Source organism: Eriocheir sinensis, chromosome 5 (assembly GCF_024679095.1).
Source record: "Eriocheir sinensis breed Jianghai 21 chromosome 5, ASM2467909v1, whole genome shotgun sequence".
NCBI lineage: Eukaryota > Metazoa > Arthropoda > Malacostraca > Decapoda > Varunidae > Eriocheir > Eriocheir sinensis.
In genome coordinates this window covers 5,211,538-5,226,181 of record NC_066513.1, presented here as the reverse complement: position 1 = coordinate 5,226,181, position 14,644 = coordinate 5,211,538, and the positions used below count along the sequence as shown (strand labels likewise).

The following is a 14,644-nucleotide window of genomic DNA, read 5'->3' as shown; positions in this document are numbered from 1 at the left end:
TCTGATTTCTCATCTTTCAACACAGTTCTCATTTATCTCTTTGTTATGTAATTTTTCATTCATTCTGTCATTTTCCTCCCCACTCCTCCTCTATTTTCTAATTTTCACTGCAATCTCTTAAATGTAACTATCAAATGCCTTTTTTTAGGTCCAAAAATACACAGCCCACCCATTCATCTCTCTCCTGCACTATATCTATTACTCTAGATCTGTCTATCTATATCCCCGACGCCCTGCTCCCTCGCGGGAACTTCCCTCCAGGGGGTGGCCGCGGCAGAAGTGTCTCCATCTCTCCTTGTTCTGGCACTCACTCTTATTTTTTTTTTTTTTTTTTTACAGCAGAGGTGTCAGTTCAAGGGCATAAAAAAAGTTAACAAATGTGAAAAAAAGCCCGCGACTCACTGCTCCTATAAAGAGTTAGAGGAGTGGCCGAAAGATAGGTCAATTTCGGGAGGAGAGGTGTCCTGATACCCTCCTCTTGAAAGAGTTCAATTCGTAGGCAGGAGGAAATACAGATGAAGGAAGATTGTTCCAGAGTTTACCAGCGTGAGGGATGAAAGAGTGAAGATGCTGGTTAACTCTTGCGTAAGGGATTTGGACAGTAAAGGGATGAGCTTGAGTAGAAAGTCGTGTGTTGCGAGGCCGCGGGAGGGGGGGAGGCATGCAGTTAGCAAGTTCACAAGAGCAGCCACCATGAAAACATCGATAGAAGATAGAAAGATAGGCAACATGGCGGCGAAATTTAAGAAGTAGAAGACTATCAGTAAGAGGAGGAGAGCTGACGAGACGAAGAGCCTTAGACTCCACTCTGTCCAAGAGAGCTGTGTGAGTGGAACCCCCCCCACACGTGAGATGCATACTCCATACGAGGCCGGACAAGGCCCCTGGAAATGGATAGCAACTGCGGGGGAGAAGAACTGGCAGAGACGGTATAGAACGCCCAGCCTCGAGGAAGCTGATTTAGTAAGAGAAGATATTATGAAGTTTCTAGTTGAGATTTTGAGTTAAGGATAGACCGAGGATGTTTAGTGTTGAAGAAGGTGACAGCTGAGTGTTGTCAAAGAATAGGGGATAGCTGTTTGGAAGATTGTGTCAAGTGGATAGGTAAAGAAACTGTGTTTTTGAGGCATTGAAGGACACCAAGTTCTTCTTGCCCCAGTCGGAAATAATAGCAAGGTATGAGGCTAAGCGTTCTGCCGCCTCCATCGTGGAATCATTTAGTTCCTGTTGGGTGGGTCTTCTATTGAAAGAAGTTGAGTAATGCAGAGTAGAGTCATCGGCGTAAGAATGGATAGGACAGTTTGTTATGGAAAAAAGATCATCAATGAACAACAGAAAGAGAATGGGAGAAGGACAGAACCCTGCGGAACACCACTATTAATAGGTTTAGGGGAAGAACAGTGACCGTCTACCACAGCAGAAATATAACGGTCAGAGAGGAAACTTGAGACAAAGGTACAGAGAGAAGGATAGAAACCGTAGGAAGATAGTTTGAAAAGCAAAGATTTGTGCCAGACCCTATCAAAGGCTTTTGATATGTCCAGCGCAATAGCAAAGGTTTCACCGAAACGGCTGAGAGAGGATGACCAAGAGTCAGTTAGGAAGGCAAGGAGATCACCAGTAGAACGTCCCTTGCGGAAACCATACTGGCGATCAGATAGAAGGTCAGAAGTGGAAAGGTGCATTTGAATCTTTCGGTTAAGGATTGATTCAAAAGCTTTAGATAGACATGAAAGCAAAGCTATAGGACGGTAATTTGAGGGATTGGAACGGTCACCCTTCTTAGGCACAGGCTGTATAAAGGCATACTTCCAGCAGGAAGAAAAGGTAGATGTTGACAGGCAGAGGCGAAAGAGTTTGACCAGGCAGGGTGTCAGCACGGAAGCACAGTTTTTAAGGACAATAGGAGGCACTCCATCAGGTCCATAAGCCTTCTGAGAGTTGAGGCCAGAGAGGGCATAGAAAACATCATTAGAAAGAATCTTAATTATAGGCATAAAGGAGTCAGAGGGGGGATGAGTAGGAGGAATATGCCCAGAATCGTCCAGGGTGGAGTTCTTACATAAAGTTTGAGCGAAGAGTTCAGCCTTAGAGACAGATGAGACGGCAGTGTTGCCGTCAGGGTTAAGGAGAGGAGGGAAAGAGGAAGAAGTGAAACTGTAGGATATATTTTTGGCTAGATGCCAGAAGTCACGGGAAGAATTAGAGAAAGCAAGGTTTTGGCATTTGCTATTAATGAAGGAGTTTTGGGTTAGTCGGAGAATAGATTTGGCACGATTCCGGGCTGAAATGTAAAGATTATGGTTAGCGGGAGTTCGAATGCATGCAGCACAGCACTCGCGAATACCTGCAGTTGAAATTAATTATATAAGAGGTGCATGTGGTGTGTCAGGATGGGATGGAGATATTATTGAAAACATGTCCAAGAAGTTTGGAATAGGTGCGACAGCAAAAGGGGTTGAGTGTGGAGTGGTGGAGTGGGTGAAGAATGGTGCATTGAAATGGTTTAGCTTAGCACATTCAATCCTGCTACTTCAAACTCTCTCGCTCCAATACTTCCTCTGACAACCCCTCCCTCGGTCCTTCCCTCATACACTCTCTTCACGAATACATTCTCCTTCACTCTCACCACGTGTCTAAACCATTTCAATGCACCATTCTTCACTCACTCCACCACTCCACACTCAACTCCTTTTGCTGTCGCACCTATTCCAAACTTCTTGTACATGCTTTCAATAATGTATCCATCCCATCCTGACACATCACATGCACCTCTTATATAATTAATTTCAACTGCAGGCATTCGCGAGTGCTGTACTGCATGCCATGTCCACGTCTCTGATGAATATGGCAGAGTTGGCAGAATATTGATACTCCTTATTCTCCTCTTTACCTCCATGCTCACACTTCTTCATTTCATATCTCTCTCCAATGCACCCACCACCTGTCTGCATTTCACTTCTCTTTCCCTCACTTCACCTTCCATAATTCCATCCCTACATAAAACAGCTCCTAAATATATAAACTCAGTCATCTCCTCCATTCGCTCCTCCCCTAACCTTATCGTTCACTTCATTTTACCCTCTGCTCTAACTCTGTACGCCTTTGCATAATCAATGACCTGTCCTCTCACCCTCTAAAATACTTTAACCTTACTGTTTCCAGCATCCATTCTCAGCTTTCTCCTCTTACACACCCTGTCAAACTCATCCACTATCCCTTGCAGCATCTCCTCATTCTTTGTCAACGACACTGTATCATCTCTAAACAGACCCGCAACTAATGACTTCCATACCTCTCACTTTCAGCCTTGGACCAAGCTCCCCCACTTTGGCTTTCTTTTCTCTCACACAACCATCCATGTATACAATAAAAAAACATAGTGAAATCACACACCCCTGTCTCACACCCACGCGAACACCAAAACTCTCACTCAACTCACAATTCACCATCCATGTGTACAGAGGCACTCGCATCCTTATAAAAGGATCAGAAAAACGCCTTCACCCACCGTATATCCTTAGAACACCCCACAACCCCTTCCTGTCACCCCTGTCATATGCCTTCTCCAGGTCCATGAACGCAGCAAACATCTTCCTATCCTTCTCTATATATTTTATAACTAACATTTTGAGTGCAAATATTTGCTCTACACAACCCCACCCTTTCGTGAAAATCCTTGTTCATCGCGTACACTTTTCTCAGCTATTTTCTTCATCCTCTCATTTAAAACCCTGCCTTACACTTTTCCTGCCACACTGAGTAGATTTATTCACCTGTAACTATTACAATCACCTCTGCTCCCTTTCCCTTTATACAGCGGCACAACAATAGCCTTTCTCCGATCCTCTGGCACCTCATTCTGTTCCCATGCTAGGATACATATCCACAATACCCATTCCACAACTACACCTCCTCCATACTTTAGCATTTCTGCTGTTATGCCATCAGCTCCAGGGGCCTTTCCTACTTTTAACTTACTCATTGCCTCCTCTATCTCACCTCTCTCCACTCTCCCCTTTGGATTTGGCAGCCCTACAGTGATCTTTATTCCTACGCTAGTCACTTCTGTTCCCCCTCCCATACTCTCATTCGTTACAGTGCTGCTTCCAAACCTCTATCTCCTCTATCTCTGTCTACTCATTCCCCCTCATGAGCACTGCAGCTTTCCTCTTCATGCTACAAATGTCACCCCCCCCCCCCACAATTCCTCTTTTAACTTTTTTCCAGAAAAGTTTTTTGTTCTCTTGGTATTTTGCTGAAATGTTCCTCCCATAATCCTCATCCACTCTCTTTTTACTTTCCCTAACCAATCTCTTTACCAACATCTTACTCTCCCTGTACTTTCTCTCCCATCTCCATCTAACCTCATCCGTCACATTTTCTGTAGCATTTTATCGAAGTTCCTTTTCTCCTCAACTGCCTCTTTTATCTCATCCGTCCACCACGTTGTCCCTTTCTTTCCTTTTCCACACGACTTATACCCGACTACTTCCTCAGTTGCCCTGACCACTGAACTCTTGAACACCTCACAAACCTCCTTCACTCCTTCACTGTATACTATATGTGCTCTTGCTCTTCCAAGTCTTCCCTCTACTTTCCTCCTATACATATCCTTGTGGCCACTGTCATGCAATTTCTCACTTGCTAGTTCCTTCCTACCTTTTTCCTTCTTCCCATTCCCTCTGAATTCCAATTTCTCCTTCATCCTGATTTTAGCTACTACCGTGAAGTGATCAGATCCACCATACATTCCTCTCACAACCTTTGCATCCACTGCATCCTGTTGCAACCTTGTATCCACAGTTATATAATCTATTACACTCCTCATGCCACCCCTTGTCCACGTATACCTGTGAATTAGTTTGTGCTGGAAGAAAGTTTTTGCCAAGAACAGACCCCTCTCAGCACAAACATCCACAAGGTATTGTACTTTCTCAATCACTCCATCAACACACCATTTCCCAACCACACCACCAATCTCACTGTTTCCATCTTCTGCATTCATATCTCCTAACACAAGAATTATTCTTTCACTTCCAAAGTTTTTTTTAAACACTGTCCTAAGTCCCCGCAAAATCTCTTCATCTCACTCATGCTTTTTCCTTCCCTTATCGTTCACTCGCGCATATACACACACCCATGCATACCTTACTATCACTATCTTCCCTGTCATCCACACTATCCTGGAACCACACCACCCATGGCCATCCGATGCTCCCGCCCACACTCGAGGGGAGGCCAATGACGCACACCCCTGTCTCCCCCTTCCCCCCTCGACCCTTGCCTCCTTTTCTTCCACACCCTCCCACAGCCTCTCCCCGCCCCCACTCCCACCCCCCCACACACCACTGCCTATCATATGCGTCGCACTCACAACCTGGCACATCAATCTTTCCTTTCTGGAATTCGTTAATTATCTCCCTTCTCTTCCCTTCCTCACTCATCCCATTCGCATTTATGCATGCTACCCTATGGAGCGCCTCCCTCCTTCTCTTCCTCCCCTCCCCAGGGGCAGATGGAGACCCCCCTCTGCCTGTAGCCATTTTTCGTCCACCCCCGGAGGTGCCACTGGCAGCTGGCAGGACTATCGCTGTTCTAATTCCTGGAGGGACACAGGGCACCAGATTGTCAGGAACTACCATCACTAAATTTAAAAAATCATGAAAAAGGATAAAAATATGAAAAGAGAACCGTCCCATAGAGACAAAGTACAGAAGGTACCAGCTCTCCCCTTTAGTTCCACCACACAAAAAAATAAAATTACTATACAATAAAATACTGCTATTAGTAAAAATAATGTGGTGTAATAACGAGGTCACCTCGTGAAGGCGGGGTAGAGCTTGGCTACCACAGATGTGTCTGTAATAGTCCAGTTAGGTGCTGCTGATTCCCACCAATCCAATTTAGTTCTACCTAGTGGCACCTCTAACTTCATCAGTTACGATACTGCCACTGCGCAAAGTCTGTCTCGAGTAAAAACATATTAGATTTACCTCGTCTGAATTCAAATTGACTTTTTTTTATTGTTTTCTCTCTTTCTAGGTGGTCTACCCACTGTCTTTTAATTATCTTCTCACAGCGCTTGCACATTACATTTGTTAGAAAAAACTGACCATAGTTCAGAGGCTCTTTTTTTTTGTTTCCGCTCTCATGTAATGGGAACACATTTGCTCTTTTCCAATGTACTAGGACTTCCCCGGTCTCTCTCTCTCTCTCTCTCTCTCTCTCTCTCTCTCTCTCTCTCTCTCTCTCTTATCCTGTGCCAACGACGGTTCGGCCAGGACTCGGTCACCGAGAAGCTTAATTAAGCTGCAGTCACACTTATATTGCATTTAGCGAATCAGGGGCCAGGAGGAACTCGTCCAAAACCTGATGCCTGGCTCTCAGTGGCCTCCAACATGGTACTGGTTTTAATTTACATTTTCATCGCTTGTCCCTGGTTTTTGTTTGACTGGCCGGCCTCAATACCGCATTCGCATTAGTTGGAGAGTAACTGTTGTATGGAAAATGTGTCCTAAATGTAGGTCTCGTGCAATGTGGAAACTCTCAATATGAAACGGGCTCCTTCCATCATGTCACTGACATACATAACAAACATTTTGGCGCCAGACCCAAGCATTGCAAAACTCCACCTGTGACACCCCTCCATCCTGCTCTTTGTTACTGTCCTCCTGTCTACCTTCCCTCCCCTCTAGGACACTCCCTCTAGTCCTCCGCATATACTCCAGCTTCCACAACAGGCACCTGTGTGATACTTCATTGACGTCTTTCTGCAGGTCAGAGTAACACACAGTACACTCAACTCTCACTCCGCTGTGAGACGTCAGTCAGCCTTGAGTCAGTAAACTAGATTTCCATGTGACTTACACCACGCATCTGGATACTCAACATATATCCCGGATTTGGTCCGGTTTACATATTTGTGTCTTAGGCCCTGAAAGAGTTTACCTGATTTAAAGGTCGCGTTTATAGAGTGTGTACTGTACGTAGTAATAGTTGTACTGTAGTACTATACTGCACGTAAGGATAGTAGTAGTGGTAGAGGTAATAGTAGCAGTAGAGGTAGTAGTAGCAATAGCTGTAGTAGTTACCCTAGAAATATAGACAAAAAAATGTCTACCTTTACATGAGTATAAAAATAAAACTGATCAGCTAAAAGTAGGTCGAAGGGATATTTGCCTTTATGCTGTGTCATGTGCCCACAGGACCAGTACGAGTTCCTTCACCTTGCAATGAACGCCTTCCTCAGCAACGAGAGACTCTATGGCAACTTCAACTGAGGATCACAGGCCTGGCCCCCAGCAACGCACAACACCAACACACCCACTCAAGCTGAACACTATATATATATATATATATATATATATATATATATATATATATATATATATATATATATATATATATATATATATATATATATATATATATATATATATATATATATATATATATATATATATATATATATATATATATATATATATATATATATATATATATATATATTTATATATCTATCTCTCTATTTATATATATATATATATATCTATTTATATCTATATATATATATCTATATATATATCTATTTATATATTTATATATATATATATATATATATATATATATATATATATTTACAGCAGAGGAGACAGTTCAAGGGCGTAAAAAAAAAATTGAAAAAAGGCCCGCTACTATATATATATATATATATATATATATATATATATATATATATATATATATATATATATATATATATATATATATATATATATATATGCAGGGAGTAAGTGATTGTGTTTGAAACACTAAGTGAATTTAGGAAATTCATAATAAAAAAAAATCAATTACATAATTAAATAAATATCCACATCAGGTCAGCAACAATATATCTCTACAGATTTATTGCACACACACACACACACACACACACACACACACACACACACACACACACATCAATACGCACACATACACAAACACACATCAACACACACACACACACACACACACACACATACACAACATCAACACACACACACACACACACACACACATCAAGGCACACACACACACACACATCAAGGCACACACACACACACACACACACACACACACACACACACACACACACACACACACACACACACACCTTCCTGCTGGAAGTATGCCTTAGCACAGCCTGTGCCTAAGAAGGGTGACCGTTTCAATCCCTCAAACTACCGCCCTATAATTTTACTTTCCTGTCTATCTAAATATTTTGAATCAATCCTTAACAGGAAGATTCAAAAGCACCTTTTCACTTTCAACCTTCTATCTGATAGTCAGTATGGGTTCCGCAAGGGGCGTTTTACAGGCGATCTTCTTAACGGACTCTTGGTCATCCTCTCTTAGCCGTTTCGGTGAAACTTTCTCAGTTGCGCTAGACATATCGAAAGCCTTCGATAGAGTCTGGCACAAATCTTTGCTTTCTAAACTGCCTTCTTTCGGATTCTATCCCTCTCTCTGTTCCTTTATCTCCAGTTTCCTTTCCGGCCGTTCTATCTCTGCGGTGGTAGACGGTCACTGTTCTTCCTCTAAGCCTATCAACAGTGGTGTTCCACATGGCTCTGTCCCATCACCCACTCTCTTCCTGTTATTCATCAATGATCTTCTTTCCATAACAAACTGCCCTGTCCACTTATACGCCGACGACTCCACTCTGTATTATTCAACTTCTTGCAAAAGAAGGCCATCCCAACAGGAAGTACACGACTCCAGACTGGAAGCTGCAGAATGCTTAACCTCAGACCTTGCTATCATTTCCAATTGGGGCAGAAGGAACCTTGTGTCCTTCAATGCCTCAAAAACTCAATTTCTCCACCTATCAACTCGACACAATCTTCCAAACACCTATCCCCTATTCTTCGGCAACACTCAGCTGTCACCTTCTTCAACACTAAATATCCTCGGTCTATCCTTAACTCAAAATCTCAACTGGAAAATTCATATCTTCTCTCTCGCTAAATCAGCTTCCTTGAGGTTGGGCGTTCTGTATCGTCTCCACCAGTTCTTCTCCCCTGCACAGTTGCTATCCATATACAGGGGCCTTGTCCGCCCTCGTATGGAGTATGCATCTCACGTGTGGGGGGGGCTCCACTCACACAGCTCTTCTGGACAGAGTGGAGTCTAAGGCTCTTCGTCTCATCAGCTCTCCTCCTCCTACTGATAGTTTTCTACCTCTAAAATTCCGTCGCGATGTTGCCTCTCTCTCTATCTTTTATCGCTTTTTTCACGCTGACTGCTCTTCTGAACTGCTAACTGCATACCTCCCCCCCTCCTGCGGCCCCGTTGCACACGACTTTCTACTCATGCTCATCTCTATACTGCCCAAACCCCTTATGCAAGAGTTAACCAGCATCTTCACTCTTTCATCCCTCACGCTGGTAAACTCTGGAACAATCTTCCTTCATCTATATTTCCTTCTGCCTACGACTTGAACTCTTTCAAGAGGAGTGTATCAGGATACCTCTCCTCCCGAAATTGACCTCTCTTTCGGCCACCTCTTTTAATTCTTTTTATAGGAGCAGCGAGTAGCGGGCTTTTTTATTATTGCTTCCTTTTTTTGTGCCTTTGAGCTGTCTCCTTTGTTGTAAAAACACACACACACACACACACACACACACACACATAGCAACACCACGAACACAACCACATGTCTGTTGTCTTGTTACTTGAAGATGATTCTGATAGAATCTACTATTTACATGTATCTGTATTTCTAATATCATTATACACCAAATTATCATGTAATTTTAGTTTTTTGTCTGTGATTTATCAGCATTGTTAGATAGATATTTCACCTAAGTTTACATGTTTTGCAGTTTCCATATATCAAAGTGTTTTATTACTTTCATCATTTATAGACAATTGATTTACTTTGGCTTATATAAAATGACTTTTTATTTGGTTTTCATCATTATAATTATTTTTGCACCTTGCCTGTGATATATTAGCATCAGGTGACATATTATTTACCTAAGTCTACCTTCTGATACTCTCTATAATCACACAATATATACCATTCTTTTTATTACATTCATTTAGCATTTCATTATTGCCCCGTGTCTGTGTTTTCTAAGCCTTTTACAGTTGTCAGTTTACATAACCAAGGTATGGACAGTTATTTTACTTTTGTTTTCTCATTATCAAAACACAGTCTATATCATTTTGACTCCTTGCCTGTCTTGTAAGCTTGTCAATTGACCTGACCCAACATATTAGCAGTGTTCTCATTCTTTACTTCACTTCCCTTGTCCTTATGAAAATATAGTCTATGTGGCATGGTGTATCAGTGTCACAGGGTTCATGAGTACCCAGGGCTTTGGTATTGTGTTTTACAGCAAACCATACTTTTATAATTTATGAACAAACTGCGGAGGATAACAACATATCTATATCCAAAAATATGTTATACCTGAAGGAATTAATAAGGACAAACTGCTGGTAGTATTAGTATTATTGTTTGTATTAGTAGTAGTAGTTGTTGTTGTTGTAGTAGTAGTATTAGGTGTAGTAGCAGCAGTAATAGTAGTAGTAGATGTAGTAGTAATAGTTAGAGATGTACAGATAATATTTTTTTTTACCCATACCGATGCCAGCAATGCCAAATTGGGCCGATAACGATACTACTATCAATACTGATACCAATACTGAATTATGATTGTGCTAAAATGTAAGTTCAATATATTTCACACACTTGATTGTGACCATGCAATATGTATAGAGTATTAACAAAGTCTAATACACAATGGCTATTAAATAATACACCCAGGTCAACCTCACAACTGGTAGCCATTGTATCTATATTAGGTACAGAGCTGGGCCACTGCTCAAGAATAACATTCAAAATTACCAGTGATACCATGAGTCTTAAGACTATAAAACGTTTTATTTGTTGACCTCTTGTAGTTAGAAATCTTATATGTATCAAAAACTATTAATGAGAAAAATCATAATAGCAGTAGACTGCAGCGTGAGTCCGAATGAGAGGTGGGATTGTGTCAGGGCTCCGCACCTGACACAGTCCTCACCAGCGTCTCTTGTACACATCCATGGTAGCAGCTGTGGCTCATTACCAAATTTTCTGTATTTCTTTGCAATATGTATTCAAAATGATATGATATATACTATATAATTTGGTATTACAAAGATTTTTTTTTCATAACTATTAGACATCTAATTTTTGCCCGACAAAATAACTTAGAACGAGTAATATGTGAAAAAGTAAATATATTTTAGGTATCAGTAGTATTGCCAGCAAATCATCTGATGCCGATATCGATACCGATGCTCTAAAAATGGACTGATATTGTCGATATCGATACTGATACATCGGTACATCCCTAGTAGTAGTAGTAGTAGTAGCAGTTGTAGTAGTAGTAGTAATAGTAGTAGTAGTAGCGGTGGTAGTAGTAGTAGTAGTAGTAGTAGTCTCAGAAGGCTTATGGACCTGATGGAGTGCCTCCTATTGTCCTTAAAAACAGTGCTTCCGTGCTGACACCCTGCCTAGTCAAACTCTTTTGTCTCTGCCTCTCAACATCTACCTTTCCTTCCTGCTGGATGTATGCCTTTGTACAGCCTGTGCCTAAAAAGGGTGACCGTTCCAATCCCTCAAACTACCGCCCTGTTGCTTTACTTTCATGTATATCTAAAGCTTTTGAATCAATCCTTAACCGGAAGATTCAAAAGCACCTTTCCACTTCTAACCTTCTATCTGATCGCCAGTATGGGTTCCGCAAGGGGCGTTCTACTGGCGATCTTCTTGCTCTCTTAACTAACTCTTGGTCATCCTTTCTTAGCTGTTTCGGTGAAACTTTTTCTGTTGCGCTAGACATATCGAAAGCCTTCGATAGAGTCTGGCACAAGTCTTTGCTTTCTAAGCTGCCCTCTTTCGGATTCTATCCCTCTCTCTGTTCCTCTATCTAAAGTTTCCTTTCCGGCCGTTCTATCTCTGCTGTGGTAGACGGTCACTGTTCTTCCCCTAAACCTATCAACATTGGTGTTCCACATGGCTCTGTCCCATCACCCACTCTCTTCCTGTTACTCATCAATGATCTTTCCATAACAAACGCCGACGACTCCACTCTGCATTATTCAACTTCTTTCAATAGAAGATCATCACAACAGGAAGTACACGACTCCAGACTGGAGGCTGCAGAACGCTTAACCTCAGACCTTGCTATCATTTCCGAGAGGGGTAGAAGGAACCTTATGTCCTTCAATGCTTCAAAAACTCAATTTCTCCACCTATCAACTCGACACAATCTTCCAAACACCTATCCCCTATTCTTCGACCACACTCATCTATCACCATCTTCAACACTAAACATCCTCGGTCTATCCTTGACTCAAAATCTCAACTGGAATCTTTACATCTCTCTCGCTAAATCAGCTTCCTCGAGGTTGGGCGTTCTGTATCGTCTCCACCAGTTCTTCTCCCCCGCACAGTTGCTATCCATATACAGGGGCCTTGTCCGCCCTCGTATGGAGTATGCATCTTACGTGTGGGGGAGCTCCACTCACACAGCTCTTCTGGACAGAGTGGAGTCTAAGGCTCTTCGTCTCATCAGCTCTCCTCCTCCTACTAATAGTCTTCTACCTCTTAAATTCCGTCGCGATGTTGCCTCTCTTCCTATCTTCTATCGATATTTCCACGATGACTGCTTTTCTGAACTTGCTAACTGCATGCCTTCCCCCCTCCCGCGGTCCCGCTGCACACGACTTTCTACTCATGCTCACCCCTATACTGTTCAAACCCCTTATGCAAGAGTTAACCAGCGTCTTCACTCTTTCATCCCTCACGCTGGTAAACTCTGGAACAATCTTCCTTCATCTGTATTTCCTCCTACCTACGACTTGAACTCTTTCAAGAGAAGGGTATCAGGACACCTCTCCTCCCGAAATTGAAAAGATTAAAGTAAGCAAAGCTCCTGGTCCAGACAAAATTACCCCTAGGGTCTTAAGAGAAATCAAACATCAAATTTGTAAACCGCTCTCCATCATATTTAATAAATCTTTAACAGCTGGAAAAGTTACGTCAGATTGGAAACTTGCAAATGTCACACCAATTTTCAAAAAGGGGGACAAGTCTCATCCAGGAAACTATCGACCAATTAGCCTGACATCGATTGTTTGTAAGTTAATGGAGACTATCATTCGCGACAATATGGTGAAATTCTTCGAAGAAAATAATATAATAAATAATTCGCAACATGGCTTCCGTAGTAAACGTTCGTGTTTAACTAACTTACTTGATTTTTTTCATTATATTTTTGAGGTGTTCGATGAAAGCAGATCAGTAGATATCACATATCTGGATTTTCAAAAGGCATTTGATAAGGTCCCCCACTAACGATTGCTCAGCAAACTATCGGCGCACGGTATCTCGGGTAACATTCACAATTGGCTGGTGGACTGGCTCTCTGAGCGGAAACAGAGAGTAGTTCTAAACGGTGTTACATTTAACTGGCTCGAACTCAGAAGCGGCGTACCTCAAGGATCAGTGCTTGGCCCTATGCTGTTCTTAATTTATGTTAATGATATCGATGAAGGGCTCACTTGGAAAGTATCAAAATTTGCTGATGACACAAAAATTGCTAGTAAAGTAACTGCGACACTCGACGAAGAAGCTTTACAATCAGATCTAGATCGACTTGCACGTTGGGCCAATCAATGGCAAATGAAATTTAACGTTGACAAATGTAAAGTGTTGCACATCGGAAACAATAACAATCGCGTTCGGTACGTAATGAATGGCCAACAACTTTCTGCAGTAAGTAAAGAAAAGGATCTTGGAATCACTATATCAAGCGATTTAAAGCCCGGTCAGCATTGTTCAGAGGTAGTTAAAACTGCAAACAAATTGGTTGGCTTCATCGGACGAGTCTTTAATAATAAATCGGAAAAAGTAATATTAAAACTGTATAATTCGTTGGTTCGACCCCGTCTAGAGTACTGTGTACAGTTTTGGTCTCCCTACTACAGAAAAGACATAGAAAAGTTGGAACGGGTTCAACGAAGAGTAACAAAGATGATTCCTAGGTTGAGAAATTTGTCATATGAACGAAGGCTTAAATAAGTAAATTTATTCAGCCTATCAAAACGAAGAATGCGAGGCGATCTAATAGAGGTGTTTAAAATGTTTAAAGGATTCAGTGATATTAATGCGGAAGATTACTTTACAATTGATCGATCAAATAGAACAAGAAGAAATCACAATTTGAAGATAAGTGGTAAAAGATTATCGTCGCACGAAGCTAAACACTTCTTATTCAATCGAGTTGTTGATGTTTGGAACTCTCTACCCTGTGATGTCGTTGATAGTACAACAGTTACGGCCTTCAAGAATAGATTAGACAAGTATTTTGAATCCAAACAGCAACTAAGATATTGCTCACTGTCATAATAACGTTAAGTTCTTTCGAATACTGGTGTCCTTTTCCGCTTATATCGCCCGGTTAGTGGTAGCAGTAATGGTAGTTCTTTCCTCTTTCCTACATAAATTCCATGCAGTTTTTCCATGCTGCATGGTTCTTTTTCCTTTCCTGCCAGCTTTGGCTGGAGGGATGGGGGGGTGGGGAGGAGCCCTCGCCTTTGC

General features: G+C 41.8%; 1 protein-coding gene across 1 annotated transcript in view; it reads left to right on the top strand.

Moving 5' to 3' along the window:
- LOC126983753 (receptor-type tyrosine-protein phosphatase F-like) overlaps positions 1-7,314 on the top strand; it is a 124,480-nt gene extending 117,166 nt beyond the window's left edge. The window contains exon 20 of the mRNA XM_050836835.1: positions 7,209-7,314. Within this exon, the coding sequence (XP_050692792.1) occupies positions 7,209-7,283 (75 nt within the window). The 3' untranslated portion in view covers positions 7,284-7,314. The remainder of the gene's footprint in view (positions 1-7,208) is intronic.
- Positions 7,315-14,644: the final 7,330 nt, after the last annotated feature.